The sequence below is a fragment of the Aulostomus chinensis genome, chromosome 10 (assembly GCF_037954235.1).
Source record: "Aulostomus chinensis isolate RoL2024-O1b breed Wild chromosome 10, RoL_Achi_v1.0, whole genome shotgun sequence".
Classification (NCBI taxonomy): domain Eukaryota; kingdom Metazoa; phylum Chordata; class Actinopteri; order Syngnathiformes; family Aulostomidae; genus Aulostomus; species Aulostomus chinensis.
The window spans coordinates 11,147,063-11,169,927 of NC_141329.1; the positions used below are offsets into that span (position 1 = coordinate 11,147,063).

The following is a 22,865-nucleotide window of genomic DNA, read 5'->3' on the forward strand; positions in this document are numbered from 1 at the left end:
AGCTTGACAAATAAAATTGTTCCAGGTTTCATTATCAAAACCAAGCTCAAATGTGTAAACATTCATGCTGCATGGTGGGCAAAGTTCCCACAATTTGTTCATCACACACATCTTAAAAGAAAGATGGCAAGCAATGACGTATTGATGACCCAAACCGTGACACGGTAACTTGGACCGCGGATGCATTAAATGTTGGCAGCATTTGAATCACCACAATCTTGTTTTCTGGTAGCACAAACAAGAAGCATAAGAAGGTAGAAGAGCATGTTCAGCATGCATGTTACCTTGATTGCAATCTGCAAACTGACCACAGTTGTTCCCATAGCAACCCCTGGGAGTCATTGTCTGTAAGACCTCCATCTTTATAATTACAAATACTTAATAGCACTGATGGTAGAACTGTAAACACGGCTGTGTACCTTTTCTTTATCTAATACCGGAAAACATATTGATGTGATGCCACAGTACCTCAGTGTTCTGTCCTCTCCATAATTACATCAGGAAGATCCTGTGTTCTTTGTCAGAGGCAGTCGTTCCGTTAGCTCAGGTGTTTGCCTGCCAATGATGGCACAGTGGCTATCGCTAACAGCATTAGCCCAGGATCCCTGTGCCTCTTTGTTTCTGTTAGATCATGACATCATTAATCATCTTGCTTTATAGAATTGTAATAACTAATTACATAATCATTATAATGACTGTGCAAAGTTTAATAATAATTAAACGCAAAGATACAACTACTGTTAATTAACTATTTTATTAGGTATGAAAACAAACAAAACAAGCACTTGGCTAATGGTCCTGTGCCACTGTGACATGATTAACTGATTAAGTAGCAGCACTTCCTAAGCAATTCATCACAGGAAAATAAGCAAAAGATAAAGCTTGCCATTTCAAACAATCTTAACAATACGTTATTGAGTGCACGAGGGGAAAAAAATGCGCCATGAAGTCGCTCTTTTGCAGTCATGGCTGGTTATCTATCTGAAGTGGAAATAATGTGACTGTATTTCTGAAGTGTCGATGTGTGATGTGTTCTGCAGGGTAAAAGAGTTTTATTGCAGCAGGGTGAGAACGAGTCAAGCTGCTCTAGAAAATAGAACACTCAGCAGAGTTGGTCTGAGCTCATCCGTCTGATCAGTCTGTCTCCAGCGCTCCAGCACTTTTGTTTAGATGTGAACATGTACATTATGATTATATTACTGTTTTGGTTCAAACGTTCGCCTGCCAGTTGGCGAATTGTCTTTTGAGATTTACACACCACATTTGGCAGGTGGTGGACGTTAATTTCCGAACCCCACAGTTTTAGAACTACTGTGGTAAAGGCATCGCATGCATGACATTCTGATTAAAAAGATAAACAAACAGATATGGGCTGTACACATAAACACATTTTAGTCTGATGAGAGCAGTTGTGTTTTTAATTTCAGCCATGTCTGCTCTCTTCTGTTGTCCTGGCGTCTAAATTAGGAGCAAATTTTAATAACTGGGGCCAGGAAAAGGTGTAATGAGTACGCACTGTGTTTCTCTCGCACACTAAATAAACACCACACAAAAATCACGTAACCACATTTGTGCACACAGTCACATTCATGCACTGTTCTCTTTAAACAAACTAGCTCCATTTTGGAAAATAATCGCACATCTTGCATGTTTAATTTATTATTCCAAGCCTCTGAGCAGAACTGTTGATAAAGGTCCAGCTCATCATCATTTCTGGGAACTCTCTGTGGATAAAGACATTAAAATCCCCCTTCCTCTGTAATTCATCTTTTGTCATATACATCACTATTGCATTGGCTGAGTGCTTTAGAAAAACATGGATGCAAGACATGAGTCAGCAAAGCATTTGTCAACTACAGTGTGTCTGGTCAGAAAGTATACATTGACACTAACAGGATGAATCTCTGTGTTTAAGATACTTTGCCAATGAGCCTTTTGCAGACCTGCACCGTGTGGAGGGACTGCGTGGTGTCTTCATCGCCACACTCATCAACGGGTCAGTCAGCGAGGACAACATGCGATCCGTCATCACTTTTGACAAAGGAGGGACGTGGGAGCTTCTTCAGCCACCTGCTGCCGACAGCCTTGGAGGAACTATAGACTGCCAGGTATGACCTACACCAATGCCTTCAGATTTTATGATTACATTTGTATTTCTGTTCTATTCTATTTCTATGAGTATATTCACTTCAAAGTAAAGTTACAACTATCTTTGAGAAGATGTCCGCATCAGTTGCTAGGGAACCAGAGCAATCTGATGAGAAATGGGACACTGGAACAAGACAAGCTTGGACGAGGGTGGAAAATGTGGAATTGTTGATATGCGTCTATACAAGCAATCCCAGAGAGAGGGGATATATCGAGAGAATGTGGGACCTATCCAACATCCATAACTGGAAACTGCTGTCCCAACTAGAGATTAATGAGATACAACAACTAGGAGGACGAGGACCAGTGAGCATCAGAGCCTCTGTCCAGGATGAATCATTGAAAATCCAAGAGTGAGGAGGGAGAGGAGGACGTGGACGGACAAGCCCCTACACAGCATGGACAACCACGAGATTGAGGAAGTGGCTGATATCAACGAGACCTACCAATGGCTGGAACATGCTGGACTGAAAGACACCACTTGGGCACTCATCATGGTAGCACAAGAGCAGCAGGCCCTAAGCACAAGAGCCATAGAGGCCACACCAGATTAGGGAGGCTGTGTAACACCCCTGAAACAGTTCAACACATATTAGTGGGGTGTAAGATGCTAGCTGCAAAAGCTTACATGAAGAGGCTCAACCAAGTGGCGGGGATAGTGTACAGAAACATCTGTACCTAGTATGGACCAGAAGTACTCAAATCCCAATGGGACATACCACCTGTGTGTGTGTGTGTGTGTGTGTGTGTGTGTGTGTGTGTGTGTGTGTGTGTGTGTGTGTGTGTGTGTAAACAAGAAAACAAAGGTTGACTAACCCCTCACATCATAAACTCTGAAAATAGCATAAAAATACAAAAATTCCCAGCAGAAGATGGGACTTCTTAAAAGTAATGACGTTTTTTTCCCCTAAAGCTTATTTCAACACATTAAGGGATGGGAAGGTTTTCAAGTTCAATATGTCTAGCAGCTTATTACAGTTGGGCAAAGCGTGAACAGAAAAGACAGATTTACCTAACTTCGCTCAGGTGCTTTCAACCATAAAGAGGATTTTCCCTGATTATACGGTGTAACAGCGACTTGAATAATATTCATCAAATTGATGAATATTGTGGCAGTTTACACAGTAATGCTTTTGCAATACAAGTTAATACTGTATGTTAGTTTTTCCACTGCACACACAGAGAAGTCAATGAGCGATGTCTGCCAGCACTTTAGCCAGTTACAAACCTCAAGACTGTGTGAAGGAATGAAGACGTAACAATATTTAGTTACTGTCCAAAGTGGAGAGGACGGTTCAATTGCTACACTGAAGCAAACAGTGCAGAAATTAATTGAGCGAATGATTGAGCAACAGTGTCGCACAATTTGAACGCCTCTAATGAACAAACACAAACTTCCATTGGTAAGCTGTCCCTCAAGACCAGGGCGATTTGAATAAGACTGAGTACATTTTCCACAGAGGTAGATAGGTTAGAAGTCATCTGAAGACCCATAACAGGTTTATCTGGCCTTGGTTGGTGAGGCGAGACACAGAAATGCAAAATAAAAAGTACTCATTAGTGTCAGTGATAGCACGAGTTTGCTTGTATGAAATATGACTGTCATGTCATCCATCTAGTTGAAATGTGGGGCGAGTATGTGGAATGAATTGCCTTCAGAACTTGAGGAATGCAGAAGTATAAACCAATTTAAAAACATTGTATAGTTACTGTACAGCACATTTCTGTTTTGAGCTAGTTTGTACAACGGTTTTTGTTCTTTATTATTCTATTTTTTAACACTTGTTTTTTGAAGTTGAAAAAAAATCAATGCAATTTAAAAGAAAAAAAAAGTTCTGTTTATGCATGTATGTGGGTAGACGTGTGTGTAAAAAATCATCTCTAGGATCTACAGGGTGCAGATCTTTGTCTGTGTTTCATTCTGTCGTCCAGCACGTTCATCAGATGTGCATGTCCATGCACTTTTGGAGGTTTTTGAACAAAACAAGCATCTTTAAATCCTCTGGAAATTTGTGATGTGCATTTACTGTCCTTTTTATGTTGTGGACTCGACTTGATTTAGTTGGGAAAAAAAAAAAAAGGTAGCCTGATCAAAAATTACGATTGTTTGTTTTGCAGCTTGTTTAATGCATCCTGGTATTGGATCTAGTCTTCAGATACTGGTGTTTTATTTTATTCACCAACCAGAAATGTGATATTTCCTTTTGAAATTCAGTACCATAACATGAGCAGCCTGATATTTTTGGTAACAAAGTATTTCTGATATGGCTTACTTTTCAAAGTGATAAATCACCTAAAAATTGTATTTTGCTTTCAAGTTCTCGTAGAAAGAGGTCTTGAACTGATAAAAAAAAATGTTTTGTGTCTCCAGCGTGCAGATATAAATATATGTAGCTCAAGGCTAATGGTGACTGATGGCTAACAACAGAAAAATTGCCCAGAGGTATCCTTTTACAAGCTCTCAAGATCATCTTGGTTCTGACTGTCTTCTCCTCTTACTCTTTCAGCTCAGTAAAGCTTGCTCTCTCCACCTGGCCCAGCGCTGGAGCCAGCTGTTCAACATCCAGCTGAGGAGGATGCCCATTTTATCCAAGGACTCTGCACCAGGACTCATCATGGCCACAGGTGAGACCGAAACATCCTCCATTAAGGGAGAAAAATGTGGAGGTGTTGAAGTAAAGGACAGTTAGAATTTGCAGTCAAATGTAAAGGCACAGTCTGCGATATTGACCACAGAAACTAAGGGAATCTTATTTTTAATCCGCCATGAAGCTGTTTTATCTCTGACTCAGCTCCAATTCTACCAGAGATCTTTCGACTCCATGTGATCGGCAGACAGCGGTGGTGGTGGGGCTGCTTCCCTTTCACCCAACCAGTCTGTGTAATTAAATTCTTATGAGAGAGAGAGAGAGAGAGGGAGAGACTGGCAATTGCTGGCACCATTTGCTTTGTTATCACTCTCAAACAGATGGGCTAATTACTGCCGCAGCACCCGGCGGGCACTCGATGGGTCAAACACACTAATGGATGTGGGCGGACATGTGCATACACAAACATGTTTACATACAAAACAACCTGAAAAAACTGCTCCTCGGTATCAGGATATTATTAAAGCGTAACAATTACAACTGTACCAGTATACTATGATTAATAGTTTGGATTATATATTCAATGTAATCACCTCTTTTCACCAGTAATTGAATTTAAGTTTCAAATTGAGCTCAGGGGCTATGGTTCCCGAAGTAAATTTTGCATTCTTTTTTTTTTTTCTTTGATATTTCAGCGAATCTTTGTCGAAAAACTTGTGATTATATTTACATCCCACTTCAAAGTTGCTGGTTAACTGATTAAACCAGGAATCAAGTTAGTCTTTGAGCAATGAATCACAAGAATAAAGTATTTGTGTGGGTGCATTACAGGAAAACAGAGAAAAGGGGAAAAAGTACAAGAATAATTATTTTAGGAGTAAAGAAACTACTCCCCTGACAAAACACTGCAAAGGTTATTTCTGACCCAGCGTTGTTTTGCAATTACTACATTTTGTAGTTGATAGCTAGCTTGTTACTGATGTTGGTGAATATATGAAATCAAAATATTCCAAGTTTCTCCTCAGATGTTCCTGCAGTCAGGTTCGTCTCAACTGATTATTTGAAATTTTGAAACTCAAAATGGCCGAAAGAGACAAGTTCTGTTAATGTGACCATGGTAACATTGCAGGATTTTTTACCTCTGAAACCATAATGTTAAGATCTATTTCATTCCATCTATTAAAATACAGCTCAAGGGCAATCAGGAAAAGGGTATAAAACCCAACGAAACCTTTGGACCAAACACAGTAACATTAATCAAATCATAAAACTGTCAAAACAAAGGGACATCAAGACAAAACACAGATACATCTGAAAGAATAAAGAAACTGACAAAATGTTAGTCCATAAAACAAAAACAAAAAATAAAGCCAAAACACAAACATCCAACACACACAAGACACATCATAAAACCGAAGGAACATCCATAGCAAAGAAGAAACTAGGAAAATAACAAGAACAGAGAAGATAGATAAGAAAGATAAACAGTAAAATACACTGCCTTCAGTGCACTGGTTTGAGCATCTAGCCAGAGAACATGCACAAGTGTACATGCCTGCTGGCCAGATATTTGGGTAAGTTGGATTCTCTTCTCCAGAGGGGCTTTGTGGTGTTCATGGCCTTGCTCCAACTGTCTATGATGCAAAATGATTTTTCCCGTCATGCTCCTGCTCCCATCAACCAGCTGTGAACAATCAACAACTCCCACTCATGTTGTCACCATGAATGCTGCAGGCGGTAGGAGCAGGACGCTGCGCACATGCGCTCATTTTGCTTTGTGATTTTATTGTACATAAGAATTTGCAATGTATCTCAGGACACTTTCCCATCTGTAGTTTGGTTAAATTTGGTCCGATTTGCTTTTTCCCTGTCACGTCGTCACGCACTCAAGCACACCAAACATCATAACAAACATCATGCAATTGGGATAAAGAGGCCACCTCACCTCACCTCACCCCCACAGGCACATCTTATAATGGCCTCGTGCCTTCAGACCGCAGGAGGAGCTTTTCATTTCAGCGCATTTTAACTTTTTTGCTACATTTAAATATTAGTTATGGTATTTTCTTACTCATCTTCCTGTGTGTGTGTGTGTGTGTGTGTGTGTGTGTGTGTGTGTGTGTGTGTGTGTGTGTCTGTGTGTGTGTGTGTCTGTGTGTCTGTGTGTGTGATATGTGTGTGTGTGTGTGTGTGTGTGTGTGTATATATATATATATATATATATATATACACACATGTATATATGTAAAGATTTAATGTATGAATGTATTTATATGTGTGTATACATACATATATGTATATATGTATCTATATGTATAGTTATACGTGTGTGTGTGTGTGTGTGTGTGTGTGTGTGTGTGTGCGCGTGCGTGCGGGTATATATACACACAAACACACACACACACACACAGCATGTGTGTATATGAATATTCAGACTATAACCCCTCTGGTTTCAAAAGATACTGTAACACTCATCCTGGCATTAAAATCCCCAAAATGGATACATTGGCACAAGATTCATTTTTGGAAGGAAAGATTTACTGTGAGTCGTTGCTTGCCAGAAATAATTGTATTCCTAAAAAAAAAAAACAGCAGAGAAAGAACTCTGCATACAAACACAAAAAGAGAGTACATCCACGTTAGCCAGCTTCATTTTGTTTATTATGTCGGATGTCTGCCTCTTTATGTGATATCCAAACAGTCAGTGTTTTACGATGTGATGATGTAATTCATTTCATAGGCGTTATTACAGCTCTGGACAGAGACATGACTACTGTCTCATTGCAATCTGTGCCTCTTTAATTTGTTCACCCTGAAAAGAGATTTGATAAACATGATTGATGTCTGCAGAATAAGCAGGTGTCTGACACTTCTGCTATTAATTATCCAGACAAGAGATTCTGCTGTTACAGATGGATGGAGTGATCTGCTGTCGCTGTGTGTGCTTGCCCTTTTATGTCTTGACACTTATTGGGTTCACCTCACCCCTGTGTAACTACATGCAGAAAACAAACACATAAGAGCTTGAGCTTTCATTCTCCATTTATTTTCAATCTTTTTCTCTCTCACATTTTACCTGACTTAATCCACTCCTCATTAACACTTATTTTAAAGCCATGCTAGTCCTTCTTTGAGGCTATTTACTAGGGCCCAACCTATATGGATTTTTTTGATGCCGATTTCGAGATTAGGGAATAAAAACTTTCAAGTACCCATTTATCAGCCCATTATACCTGCTACTTGCTTCTGATGGATGCTTCTGAAAACTTGTTACAAAGATTTAAATTGAAGGAAGAAAAATTTACTATTTTTCAATGTTTTTTTATTATAAATTGTGTGGAACAAATGGCATATGAACAATTTCAACGTTAAGTAAATCAAAAGCATGGCAAGCAGCACAAGAACAATATTAACATAACATTCTTTCCACAAGCCTCTACAACTGTGAGTCCCTCTTAATGCTGCCAATACATCATTCATGGTGCCGTGACTGACTCGGTTAAATAGTTTAGCAAGGTAGCTAATATTTAAGCTAGGTTATCCTAGCTTTCTTTGGCTTGCAAACATATCTTGTCGCGCTTGACTGATAATATCTGTGGAATGTGACAGACATAATGAGGCACATCATGGAAAATGGGAAACTTAAGTTGCTTTTCAATTTCACAAACTAGGTATTATAAACTTACCACTGCGGTAAACTGCTCTATTTTAGTATGCGTGCGCTGTTGGCTTTTCAGCACTGTTGCAAGGTGGAGATATTCACATCCCCACAGAATATTATGAAACATCCTTACAGTAGGTCACGATAAGGTAACTTCTCACATTGACGTTGTACCAACTCAACATTCAAGAAAAACTGTTAAAACAACACTGTGTTTCCTGGTTCCATCATTCCTACAACATGATGATAATTCACCCTTGATGACAGTATGCTTTATTTCAAAATTATTCCTAGAGAATTTTCCTTCCTGGTGATATGCCTAATCAAACAGTGAGGACAAAGGCCACATACATGAAGAAAATACATAATTCTGTCCTGTTGAGTTCTTTGGTTGCGGATTTTCCACATGTAAAAGTAAGAACTGTGACTCAAGTATGTGTGATGAATGTTTGTAAAATGTCCTCCGGTTGCAGGCTCTGTAGGCAGGAACCTGGCCAACAAACCCAATGTGTATGTATCCAGCAGCGCCGGGGCCCGGTGGAGAGAGGTTAGTTCAAAATGTGGCACAAATGACAGCTTGTACAATAAACAGCTTCTCTGTCAAACACTGAGTTTTAATATACTGCATGAATTTCATATGAGTGTAAAAGTGCCCGACCACAATGAACATATCTGCACTGTGTCCATCTCCATAGCTCTTAAAAACATGGAAAATAAACATGTGCATCATTTGCAAAAGCTGCTTTTTTAACCTGATTTGTCCTCTTACCCACCATTATGATTCACTGAAGAATTTTTTTCTGTAATTCAGGCGTTAGCAGGCCCACATTTCTACACGTGGGGTGACCATGGCGGTATCCTGATGGCTATCGCACAAGGAGGCGCCACCACACATCTTAAGTAAGTCCAAATGGCCCACTTATATTCCTCTCCTAGACAAGAAATCAATCACATTAAAGCTTAGAAGCACAATATGTCATTTTCTTGGTCCCACCTGAACAAAATAAACATGGAATCTAGAGAGGCTTTTGGCTGAGGAGGTGCGGGGTGGGGGGTGGGGTGCATTTAATGACGCATACTGCCATGGTAGTCGTCATTAGTCAGCAGGAACAGCTTGTGTGAGAGTTGTGGAAAACACCACATAAAATTGATGAAAGGGTTAAACAAAAGCCCTCTGTCAAATAACTCGCAAAACTCATATTCCCCTGCAGGTGACTTAGTGTATTTGTGTGCAAACAGTTTGCCGTGTTTACATACTGAAAGAGCTCACTTCTTTGGTTTCGCTTGGGGTGAACTCTCTTACTGTAGTAAACGTTTCTTTTGTTATTGTCTAGGTGAAAAAGAAAAAGACTCATTCTTGTTGCCTGATTGACTTCAGTGTCTGCTGTGTCTGACAGGTTCAGTACCAACGAAGGCGAGACGTGGACCGACTTTAAGTTCTCCAATAGGGAGGTGTATGTTTACCAGCTTCTGACTGAGCCCGGGGAGAAGAGCACAATCTTCACCATCTTTGGGTCTTACGCTGACCAGAGACACAGCTGGCTCATCCTGCAGGTCAACACCTCCGACGTTCTGGGTAGGTGGGATAGAGAGAAAGAGGTTCAGAGTGTGTGGAAGGAGTAGAGAGCTTAACTTTATGAAATGATACAGTATAAATAAAGTTTGATCGATAGATTAATTGTAGAATAATTAGCTTAGCAAGTAGCATTGTAGCCTCTACAGGTTGCCAAGTGAAAGACGTAAATATGCCAGAGGAAAATAGCAAAAATCTCTCAAAATATGCACTGTCTGGATAACAGGTTGCAGTTGAGCTAGACTGATATGGGGCTTTGAAGACTACACTACTGACCTTTAGATGCCAAGTTTCACATTCATTAAAAGCATACTTAGATAAAAGGTACTCAGTGAAATGCAGGAGCGCATAAAATGTTTCCTGGAGTAATTAAATGAGCAACAATAAATATTGATAGTTGCCTCACACGGGGTAGCCATGGCTGCCAGGAAGGTAGTGCAGTGAAGATTCAATTGTGTGCAGCTTATGGCTTAATTTATAACCGCAGTAGAAAAGGAGAACAAACATGTGTTCCTTGTGGATTTTGGGAAATCTGAAGCTGATAATTATGGCTAACATTTATAACATAATTTTCTGTAAAGAAAACTGTTCAAACATGGGGATATATATATATGTGTATATGTGTGTGTGTGTGTGTGTGTGTGTGTGTGTATATATATATGTATATGTATATATATATATATATATATATATATATATATATATATATATATATATATATATATATATATATATATATAATATTGCAATTATTTCAAAATCGTGGTAGTAGATGTTAGTACTTGCTAAAGTAAAAAGTAAAAAAAAAAAAAAGACATTTTTACCCCAACACAGGATTTGTATACATTTCGACTACTGTGAAATGGTCAGCAAGCTATTATTTACCATCCAGTGGCTTCAAATTGTCTCCATTAAAATTAGGACAAAAAGTGAAAAGATAAATGACAAACGGAACACTAGGAACATTAGTCAATTATCTGAAATATGTTATTGCTGTTCTCTTTCAGGGGTGCCCTGTTCTGAGGCAGACTACAAGCATTGGTCCCCATCAGATGAACATGGTAACGAGTGTCTGTTGGGAAGAGAGATCACATTTAAGAGGCGAACACCACATGCTACATGTTTTAATGGAGAGGACTTTGACCGGCCTGTCACCATCTCTAACTGCTCCTGCTCACGCCAGGATTATGAATGGTGAGGCTGAAGACTTGCAAAAAAACATCCATTCATTCATCCGTCCTTCCATTTTCTTCCACTTATCCCGATTAAGGGTTGTGGAGAGGCTGGAGCCTATCCCAGCGGCTTTCGGGCGAGAGGCGGGGTTCACCCTGGACAGGTCACCAGTCCATCGCAGGGTCAACACATAGACAAACAAACATTCACACTCACAGCCACACCTACGGTCAATTTAGAGTATCAATCAGCCTCGTCCCCTCTTGATGTCTTTGGACTGTGGGAGGAAGCTGGAGTACCAGAGAGAACCCACACAGGAACAGGGAGAACATGGAGACTCACACAGAAAGATCCCGTGCTCGAGCCAGGACTCGAACCCGACAGTGACAGTGACAGTGCTAACCACTGCACCATCGTGCCACCTGACTTGTAAACACTTTAAAAATATATATTTACACAAACGTAATAAGTGTGTTTAACATTTCTGTAATATCTTTGGCTGGGTCAATCTAGATAGAATCTAGTATCCTTGAACTTGCCATGAAATCACTCCTGAACTGGGCTGTTTGATTGGACAAGATTATTCACTTTAAATACAAAAGTAGTTATAACACATCGGTGCTAAAAGGATGCAGCTGTAGCGGCAGCTTCTTGAGTGTGTTTACTCAGACACGTTTGAAGGTAATTGCTAATGTCAATACGCTAACAGGGTCTTAGCATTAAGGCTTGAGGACTAAAAGTAAGCAAGTTCATTACTGTTAGTACTCAAAGGAAAGTGGAGGCTACAGGAAATCTTATGTGCTCTGATAGTATTTGGTAATGGAACAAAATTAAATGTTGATGTGATGGTTTTCGTGTGTGGGAAATGAGTATACAGACCATAATTTATAGCAGTCAGTTTCAAAATGTTCATTCATACATCTCATTCTCAACCTAAAATTATTTGGTGGGGTTGGGTGACAAATCCATCACCAGTCATCAGGATTTAAATGCTGGAAAAGAGGAATGTCTGGACCAAATCTAATCCATCTCGTAATTATTAAGATATTTCACTCTGACTGCACTAAAAGACAATTATGCCACTAGCATGGTTAAAAACCAAACTGCAAATTAGCCCTCAACTTTGATTTACAGCTGTCACCATCCCATATCATGTTTTTTGAGGTTTTTACTCCCCATTTTTTTTCAATAGTCAGAGTAATTACTTTGCTAACAAAAATAGAATTCTGTATGCATAAAATTGAATGTTGGTGGAGCTTCTGTTTTATCAGAGTTATAGGACACTTAACGGCTGATACCTCATGCGTGATTAAATGTCATAATTTCACTAGTGGACAGCCCACTCTGCACTTCTTTTATTGCTCCTGAATCTCCCCTCACAATTCATAATAAATCTGTTTTATAATTCAGGCCAGGCGCTGGCAATAATTTTCATTTCTTCCTCCTCTTCATCTTTGCAGTGACTACGGCTTCAAGCTGAGTGAAGACCTATCTCTGCAGGTGTGTGTGCCTGACCCCGAGTTCTCTGGTGACTTGTATGCTCCCCCAGTGCCATGTCCTGTCGGCACTACCTACCGCCGCAGCAAAGGGTAAGCCAGCTGCTATGATCAGAACTAAAACAGCTGGGGATTGATTTGTAAGGTTCGGTTAGCATAATGTCTGCAGCTCTAATAGATCCGTATTAAAATGCATTTCTTATAAAGGTCTGCTTTTGTCTTTTTTTTTTTTTCTTTTGGATCTTCACCTCTATGCTGCTATCAACAGGGTCCCATTGAGTCTCATGTACCTATTTGTACATTGAAATTATTAGGGCCTGAGCCCGGAGGTACTCCGGAGCGAAGACCCTATTGTGTTTTTTTTGTCTGTTATTCGTTAACATATCTTATATTCAATTTGAGCTCAAATACAGAAGCTCAGATTTGACCTGTTTTGTTGTAAGAATAGTTTCCTTCATTAGTTCAGCTTGGTGAGAGTGCCACCAAGTGACAACCTCAGTAAAATTCATGGGTTCTGTGTTTTCCTGTTGCAGCTACAGGAAGGTACCAGGGGACAGCTGTAGTGGAGGAGATGTGGAAGCCAGACTGGATGGAGAGATGCTGCCTTGTCCTGTCGGAGGTAAACTCAAACTTCATTTTTATACATTCGATACTGTATTTTATGTCTCAAAAATGCACTGGTTTTAACTGTGTATTATATATCGTCCTCTTAAGCTCATATAAACTGTAGTTTGTAGTTTGAGGTTCAAACGTGATTGCTTCTTCAAGATAAACTATGCACATTTCAGTATTTTTATGTACAAGCTTCTCCTCTGTCAGCGGTCTGTCTCTTATTTTACTGATTTTTCCCAATGGTGTGTGAATTCTGTATTGTTTTGTCTTCTTGGTTTTCCAGAGAGTAACGAGTTCATCCTGTATGCTGTGAGAAACTCCATCCATCGCTACGACCTGGCCACTGGTACCGACCAGGCCCTGCCCCTGGCTGGCCTGAGGGAGGCTGTGGCCTTAGACTTTGACTATGATAGGAACTGCTTGTATTGGGCGGACATCTCACTGGACACCATACAGGTTAATGAGTACTTTGAGTACTTCCTCTGAGACTCAGGCAAAGTAGCAACAGATTTTCTTGTTTTTCATGTGTCCAAACTCATGATGGGCTTGATAATGTGAGTGGAGGTACTCAAGAGGAGCTAGTGGACAGATTCTGCTCAGCATTGTCTCATTTGTTCTTAGTGTCCTGTGTATGTTTGCTGTCCATTGACTCTCTCTCTCTCTCTCTCTCTCTCTCTCTCTCTCCTGCAGCGTTTGTGTCTGAATGGCAGCACAGGTCAGGAGGTCGTAGTGAGGAAAGACCTGCAGAACGTGGAGGCTTTGACCTTTGACCCCATCAGTAGATTGCTATACTGGGTTGATGCTGGGGCACAAAAGATTGAGGTACACAAGGGAACTATTATACAACGATATGAAGTACTGTATATACAGTGTGTGTGTGTGTGTGTGTGTGTGTGTGTGTGTGTGTGTGTGTGTGTGTGTGTGGTGGGAATTCGTAATGCTTACATGCATATTAGCTTTACATGTTGTGCAAATGATGCATGCTGGCTTTTTAGCTATGTTAATGTGAAGTAGCTTAAATGTACATACCTTGGTATTTATTGAACATGCAATTTGACAGTTACTGTTGTTAATCTCATGCCCTTATCACACGTATGACTCACAATAACTCTCAAACTATGCTCTGACACTGTGTAAAATGGGTAAATGACAGGTTTAGGTGGCCAGTGACTAGTGGCTATCTGTAAGCCTATCGGAAGCACAGATACAGTAATTATAGGTCTGTTGAGTGAACTGTGACATTAAGTTGAAGCTACCTAGCAAGCTGACAGTGTACACTGGCAGATCAGATACAGTGTAGAGCCGTGCAATGATGGAATAGTGTCCATCAGTAAAGATTTTTTTCTTGGCTGACACACTGTGTAACAGTTGCGGTATCGATTCTCACGTGACGAATCCTGCTGCCTCACAAAGATAATGTGATATTTGCAGGGACACAAGAGGACATTTGAATTTGTAAGCACAGAGCAGGAAGAGGCATCCCAAACACAACAATGAGGGATAAAGGAGAGAAATTTATTCTGTGGTTATTTTTGCTGGTCCAAATTAAAGAAAATAATTGTCAAATATGATTCATGCAATGTGGTTATTTTTGGAGATTCTCCCATGGCAGATTTCTTGCAAGATTTGGGTGGTTTCAGAAGTGTCACCTGCGCATTCTAGTTCCTGCAGCTTGCTAGCTCTACTCCCTCGGTAGTTTTATACCTGAGCTGAGTTGCCTTTTTTAGTTTCTTTAACCTGTTTACAAGGGGCTGATGATAATGAACTAGGTTTGTTTCTCCTTCACAGTTCATTGTGGTCTTGCTTGTCAATTGAAATACCTGTGTATCCTCATACTAGCAGTGACACAGTGCATGACTTTCACCCTGTGCTTTAATGTACTGCATCTGGAAATTAGACCGGCACAGAAATGGATGCAGCCAATCCGGTCAAGGCTGATTAAGATGGTAATAATCTGATTTCAGTCACCAGCTGATTAGTTATCGCCCACCTTCAGATTCAGGGCCAAATCAGGCTGCCAATATTCTGCTCTTCACTGGATTCAAAGTGCAGTGGAAAGATAGTCCAGATTCCAGCGAGTGGTGTGACCTGTCAGAGCCATCAGTGTATGTTTCATGACCTATTAACTAATGATATGTTAAAACATCATATAACATTTAAATATCCCTCACGTTTTAGCATATTTTACTGAGCATTGATAACTGAAGGTGTGTTTAATGTGTTTGTCAGTGCTAAACTAGTCTAAATTTTGAAGGGAGTTTTGTCTGTTGAGTCAATTTTTTATACTGCTTATTCCAAAGTTGTAGTATTCTTAATCAGAGATTTTTCCTCACACAAAGGACGTGGATGAGATGTGCATTTTTCCTTTTGTATCGGAAGGTTTCTAACCCTGATGGGGACCTGCGTCACACCCTGCTCAACTCTTCAATCCTGGAACATCCCCGAGCTCTCGTTCTCCTGCCTGAGGAGAGGTAACAAAAAATGATTGATTATCAAAGCTGTTGCTAATCGATTGTCTGCCAAGTGACCGATCGATGATCTGACTGATCGCTGTAACTCTAATTAAAACCTTCTGAAATTCATACCCAGGCCTCTTGTTTAGGAAAACAACATAAGGCATAACCTGAATTGAAGTTTGTGATTTCTGAGGTGGTGCAGTGGTCAGCACTGTCGCCTCACAGCAAGAAGGTTCCAGGTTTGAGCCCAGGCTCCGGCACGGGATCTTTCTGTGTGGAGTGTCCATGTTCTCCCTGTTCCTGTGTGGGTTCTCTCTGGTACTCCAGCTTCCTCCCACAGTCCAAAGACGTCAAGAGGGGACGAGGCTGATTGATACTCTAAATTGACCGTAGGTGTGACTGTGAGTGTGAATGGTTGTCTGTCTCTATGTGTTGGTCCTGTGATGGACTGGTGACCTGTCCAGGGGGAACCCTGCCTCTCGTCCGAAGGTTGCTGGGATAGGCTCCAGGCCCCCCGTGACCCTTAACAGGATAAGCGGGAGAAAAAGGATGGATGGATGGATGGATGGATGGATGGATGGATTTCTGAAGCCATGAATTATTTGTTTACAGTTGAAAAATATAATTATCAGTGAGAAAAAAAAACCCCGCTGATTTAAATTTTCTGACAGTAGTGCATACATACCCTTCACATCGTTGTTGTCGTAAAATGATTGAGGCTTTTACCTTACCACTATGTCTCTAACCTTAAACTTAGTCTTACATTAACCTCCAAACAGATGAACAAGCAGTCTGTACTAGGGCTGAACGACTTCGGACAATAATCTAGTTGCAATTTATTTCCCCCCAATATTGCAATTTTGATTTAATATGCGATTAAAAAAAATCCTACTTTTTTCCAACAAAAAAATGAATAATTTCAAAATGACCAACACAATATTGTACACGTAACTTAAACTCTTCTATCCCTTATGCTGGGCCTACTTGTTTGAATTAAATTAAAAGATACATGATATGAAATAAATGTTTCAGATATCAGTTGTTTATTTTCCAAACATGTTTTTATCTTCCAGCCCTGTGAGAATGTAATAACTGTCATGACAACTTGAAAACAAAACCTTTATTCAAGACTGTAACAAATGGCATCAACAAAAGTGCAGATTTCTTGTAGCCTGCAGCTCAGGCTTTGCCACTGTGCCTGTAGGTAATTTGAACAAAGTTAGTGCAAAAAAAGATATTGTATAAACATATAGCATAGACTTCTTAAGCGCTGCCAACAAGCTTCAAGGTTTTAGGAAAAAAACTACTTAAAATTATATGCAGCTTGCTGATTGCAACTCAGTGACATTTTAGACAAACTGAAAGAGGTACCATATCTTTAGCAATGAACTCTGTCACTGCCTGAGTGATTTCCATGTGCCGTTTTGAATTTCGTCTGTGTGGAGTGACGCTTTCAAACATGGTGCTCAGAGATCTCTGTATGAGGGTTTTCGCTTTGTTCTGCACGCTGGCGCTGGACATGTTAGCTATGCAGCTGTGGTGTGCAGCTTCACGGTGCGACCTTAAGTGTTGAAACAAGTTCATGGTATTTCCATGCGACGTCGCAGCGGTGGCATGGCATGCTCTGCACTGTACCCGATGCTGTGCAACATATCCTTTAAAACCAAAACTGATGTGCTGTTCCTCTTGGAAATTAATTTGTCTCAAACTTTGTGCTCTGTCTGTTCAGTCGAGCCCCAAAGCCATTGGGCATCAAAAAAAGATCTCACTAGCTACCGGTCACGTGACCACAATGTAATTGTGTCGTTCCCGATTTTAAAAGTCATGTTTATCGTATCCTGATATAATCGCACATTCAGTTCATTGTTCAGCGCTAGCCTGTACTTATGTGTCATTCAACATGTATAAAAGCACCCAGCTGGTTCCCCTTTGTGGAAATTGTTCTGCTTTTATTTGGAATAAAATCATCTGACTGTTCATATTGCACACATCTTTCTCCCCTCGCCTTGCAGTATCAGGACTTCTGTAGACCAGTTTTAGCTGCTGCTTCTTCTTGTGTTGAACATGAATGATTCTGGGCCTCATAAAAGATACAGTTGTCACTGTGCACATCAAGAAAAGATTAGAATAAATTAATTCATACAGATTTTAATCCAGAAGATAAAAAATTTCCCCTTGTCTGTAATCTTGTAATCAGACTTAGCTTTATTTTGTTCAATGAGTCTTTATGTGTAAATGTGACTGAACCTTATTGTTACAAATTTAAAAAGTGAAATTAGATGAAGTCAAGTTCATCTGTTTCTCCCCACAAACTTCTTACAGTCTGATGTTCTGGACTGACTGGGGAGACCGGGCTGCAGGTGTTTACCGGAGCTACATGGATGGAACCAATGTGTCCTGCATCGTGTCAGAGGGAGTCCGCTGGCCTAACGGGATAACAGCTGATGATCACTGGCTGTACTGGACTGAAGCTTACAGCGATCGAATTGAGAGGGCGGATTTCACTGGGGGTCAGCGGAGCATCCTCATGGAGGGGCTGCCCCATCCATATGCTATTGCTGTCTTCAAGGTGCGGCCATATTTATATGTAAACTAGTGAATGTGTGTGAAATGTAAGGCCTCACTAAAACGCTGTGTTTACAAGCTTCTATTGGTTGCAGAATGATCTGTACTGGGATGACTGGTCCAGAATGGGGATATTCAAAGCTCCAAAAGCTGGTGCCCAGAGCAACGAGCTTATTGTTGGAAGGCTGACTGGAGTCATGGACCTGAAGATCTTCTATAAAGGGAAGAACAGAGGTGAGGAGTGCTGTTGAATCACAGCCCCTACCAGTTATACAGTTTATTACTGAAATAGGCGAGTTTGTGTCAGTATCTTGACACTTAAAAATTTAGAAGTTAAAACAAGCACATACCACTCACAATGTCTGCATTTGGACTGAAATCCCAGGACATCTGTTAAGAATTTTAGCAAGATTTTATCAGTAATTTTTTACAAAGCAACAATTTATTGTGCACACAAAGTCTTGGAACTCTTTTCCATCAGGTCGCAATGCCTGTGTGGACCAGCCATGCAGCCTGCTATGTCTACCTCAGCCTGGCCACCGGCACACCTGCGTTTGCCCGGATGGCACTCCGACTACAACCACACCCAGTGGAGAGTTGCAGTGCCAATGTCCCACTGGATACCAGCTCCAAAACAACACCTGCATTAAGATTGGTGAGGCAGAATCACACATTGCTAGATCATTACGATCAGGTGCTGATACTCGTTACGCACTGTGAGGTACTTATTGAAATAATGGTTACAAGTGATCGTTTTTCTGCTTATCAGAACGCAGCTGTTTGCCCAACCAGTACCGCTGCTCTAACGGCCGTTGCATCAGCAGCATCTGGAAATGTGACAGTGACAACGACTGCGGAGACATGAGTGACGAGCAGGAGTGTCGTAAGTTACCACAATATCAAAAAATTTGTGTGCTTGTAAACCATGACGCACTTATTTGTACTCGTTCATATCTTCAGCCACGACCACTTGTGACCCGTCCAACCAGTTCCGCTGCGTGGCTTCCGGTTCCTGCATCCCACTGGCCTTCAAATGTGACCATGAAGATGACTGTGGAGACAACAGTGATGAGGAGCACTGCGGTAAGATGTTTCTGCAAGTGGTTGCTTACTGTCTGTCTAGATGGCCGAGTCAATGCTCCACTCACCAGTGCAACAATAATGATTCAGTCATTTTCTCAAAACGCTGTATATCTTGAGCTAAATTGTGCAAACCTTCTGAAGCTTTCCAGATAATAGACTTTTAAATGGATCATTTAATACGATGGTATCTGCATCATTTTGATTTGAAAAACATTGTTGCTGGATGTCAACTTGGACTTATGGCTATTCTGCCTGTAGTATTCAATAAACCACTGCATGGTTTTATTATGGAGTAGAGCTCCATGAGTCTTTACAGGTTTAATCTAGTTTACATGAATAATAGTTTTTGTCTATTTTCATTCTTATGAAAGACAGCCTTTTCACCCATCGTTCTGGGTGCTCTGTTGGGCTTTAATTGAGCTAAATGCTCGTATTAGCATGCTAACATGCTCAAAAGATTATGTCAGCATTTTAATGGTTGTGGAATAAAGTGAAACTAAGCTGCCGGTGGTGCTTGAGGAAAAGGCACAAGTTAGCAGAGTTGTTAGAATGTATCTTCTGTGGAGTGAAAAATAGATCTGCGTATTAGCCTGCGCTTGACTGACAAACTTTTAATTTTAGCTATGGGGTTAGCAGCCTGGCTAATACAGCAAGTGAGTGTAAGCACAGGGGACATGATTGTTATGATTTTTGTCCATCTAAGGCCAAAATGCAATTGTCGCTTTTCAATGTAAAGAGGTTTTTATCGCGTTTGACTCTAGGATTGCATCCTTCATCAAAGCACTGACAGCTCTGTTGCTACATTTCTCGACAGAGTCTCACCAGTGCGGTCCTGGGGAGTTTACGTGTGCACGAGGTGTTTGTATCCGTGAGGCATGGCGCTGCGATGGAGACAATGACTGCAGAGATTGGTCGGATGAGGCCAACTGCACAGGTGAGTGCTGTGTTACTGTCTGTACAAGAGATAATTATGTAAAACTGTGGAATAAAACAACACCATACTGTAGGATCCTAGAGGAACTACACTAATATGATAGTATTCTGTACTACACGCAAGGAGAGACAAATACAAGAGTGTGTTTTTGCAACTCTATTTGTTCCCTAGTGGGCCACCATACGTGTGAGGCCAGTAGTTTCCAGTGTCACACAGGTCACTGCATACCACGGCGCTGGATGTGTGACGGTGATGATGACTGCCAGGATGACTCGGATGAAGACCCTCGATATTGTGGTAACAGCACGCTCCCACACACGCACACACCAGTAGACCATCACGTGCTATTTTTTTATCATTTGCGTGTGATGCAGACATGGTGGGGGTTTCCTCTCATGCACAAGCTGCACAGGTGGTGATCTTACACTCTTTTGCTCATTCTAATGTGAATTTTTCTCATACAGTACTAACCTGAATTTTTTAAGTATGTCCGGTCAATTTTAAACATGGGCACAGAAGTTACATCCGTCCATGTTTTAAAGCAGCTTTAGATTGTTTTGCTGCTAACACATTCAAATCTGTTGACTTGAGAATTAGTCAAAGTATGGCACAATTGATTGTGAAAGTGATTGTCTCGTGAAACAGCTGATTTTCTGTTAACGAGTCTGGGGAAAGGGGAACTGAAACATTATTGAAATCTAGAAACTGCTTAGCTTAAAACATTTCTATCTACAAACTGGCAATGATGATAACAGGATGAGCACAATTTTAATATGTTCTGTTCCAAAGGAAGATAAATGATAATAATAACAATGTTAATAAAGTTGATTTAGTTTTTTTCGCCCTCTGGAGGGGGACATCCTGTCATTGAAGCGTTCTGGAGCACTTGTGGGTTTGTTCATAACTAAGAGGAAAGAAAAGGGGATTACAGGTGATTGTCTCCAATTTTCTTATATCCTTTGTATGTTCCACTTCAAAAGGAATCTGTTTGTTTGTCTTCTTGTCTGCGACTCTGGGAACTCCTGTCAACAGCTGTAAACATCTGCCCTTAAAAATCATAAACCTGTATCCAACCATACAACTGCAATCAGAAGCATCTTCAGCTAGATAGCAGCATTTTTCTGTCAACACTTGTGTGTAATATGCATGGTTCTGCATGTCTCCAGAGGGAACTCGATGTAAAGGCTTCCTGTGCTCCAACGACACCTGCCTGCCAGCCACCGCCCACTGTAATGGCATCCAGGAGTGTCCCGACGGCGCTGATGAGCACAACTGTGGTGAGTGTCAAAATCGGGTCGCATTTTTAAACAGCTGCACAAAACAACATCGGCAGCCATACTCCAGCAGGATTGCTATGAATGGAATCATCCTGTTTGCTCTTCACCATAGACCCCCTGTGTACTCGCTATATGGAGTTTGTATGTAAGAACCGAGCCCAGTGTCTGTTCCAGTCCCTGGTGTGTGATGGGATCAAACACTGTGAAGACGGATCAGATGAGGATGCAGAGTATGCTGGATGTGGTGAGGAAACATTTCTATGCCTGCACCCCATCTCTTCGAGTTTATGTCACTCTTGTTCTCTAACGTCTGGGTGTAGCAGCCATCGTCCTTAGTAAACAATTGAAAGAATTCTATGAGGCGGGGTTCATAAAAGCTGTGTATGCACAAAAGGGTTCCTGAAACTGGCATGCTATGTTTAATTTCACTTCCTATCAAATGTTTATTATATTTCCATCATCATAAACGTTCACACTGGAATATCTAATATTGCCCTCCATGCTCCTGTAGTGAGCCATAATTCTTCCATAAAGAGCTTTGAATTTTAAATGATGTAACATTTCAATTTCATCACTGCTTCTCTCTATCACATTCTCCACCATCGGAGCAGAGAGTGCTGGACTATATTATTATCAACATGGCGTGTTTGAATCAAAGATCACATTGTTGGTGGGCTACCATCTAATCTTGCACACATCAGCAATTATTATTTAATGTGTGAATTTACTGCCATGAAAACGATGAAGGTATCGGTCACAAAAAGTGTGCAATGGCAGCTACACACACACACACACACACACACACACACACACACACACACACACACACACTCTCCGATCACCTGATGGTGTCTCCAGTCACATCCCTGCACTTCCACATGGATTTTACATTCGATAGGTCTGTCAATAAAGCCAGTGAGAACTCTCCCACAACACGACACGTCATTTTGTCACACCGCTGATTGTTTCAATCAATGGCTCTCTGATTACTTTAACCGTATAGATAAGTGTTAATATCATGATGATAATGCAAGAGTCACTTTTTCCTGTGAGGAACCACTAATCAGCTGGCCTATGGGCTGAGTAGTAGTGAAACATATTTTGACTCGTCAGATATAGGGCTGGATTCACTGGAGAATTTGAAGCATGGACAGTAATACTATATCACCCTATTTTAAGATTTCAATACGAATACTTCTTAAGTTGTCCTTGCTGTTTATTGTGTGTTTAGTTGTTATTAGTCTCAAATCCATACTGTTGGGTAAATTGGGTAAATTCCCTCTGCTGTACCTGCCTACA

The 22,865-nt window shown here is 40.7% G+C and overlaps 1 protein-coding gene across 1 annotated transcript in view; it reads left to right on the forward strand.

The window, feature by feature from the left end:
* The window catches only part of sorl1 (sortilin-related receptor, L(DLR class) A repeats containing), a 73,462-nt gene that overhangs the window by 37,143 nt on the left and 13,454 nt on the right, over positions 1-22,865 (forward strand). Inside the window, exons 9-28 of the mRNA XM_086216017.1 lie at positions 1,916-2,108; positions 4,656-4,773; positions 8,871-8,944; positions 9,209-9,297; positions 9,795-9,973; positions 10,978-11,164; positions 12,604-12,732; positions 13,173-13,258; positions 13,535-13,707; positions 13,942-14,073; positions 15,631-15,722; positions 18,030-18,276; positions 18,368-18,506; positions 18,754-18,927; positions 19,042-19,155; positions 19,233-19,355; positions 20,170-20,289; positions 20,461-20,586; positions 21,456-21,566; positions 21,679-21,810. Coding sequence (XP_086072143.1) covers positions 1,916-2,108; positions 4,656-4,773; positions 8,871-8,944; positions 9,209-9,297; positions 9,795-9,973; positions 10,978-11,164; positions 12,604-12,732; positions 13,173-13,258; positions 13,535-13,707; positions 13,942-14,073; positions 15,631-15,722; positions 18,030-18,276; positions 18,368-18,506; positions 18,754-18,927; positions 19,042-19,155; positions 19,233-19,355; positions 20,170-20,289; positions 20,461-20,586; positions 21,456-21,566; positions 21,679-21,810 — 2,738 coding nt within the window. The remainder of the gene's footprint in view (positions 1-1,915; positions 2,109-4,655; positions 4,774-8,870; positions 8,945-9,208; positions 9,298-9,794; positions 9,974-10,977; positions 11,165-12,603; positions 12,733-13,172; positions 13,259-13,534; positions 13,708-13,941; positions 14,074-15,630; positions 15,723-18,029; positions 18,277-18,367; positions 18,507-18,753; positions 18,928-19,041; positions 19,156-19,232; positions 19,356-20,169; positions 20,290-20,460; positions 20,587-21,455; positions 21,567-21,678; positions 21,811-22,865) is intronic.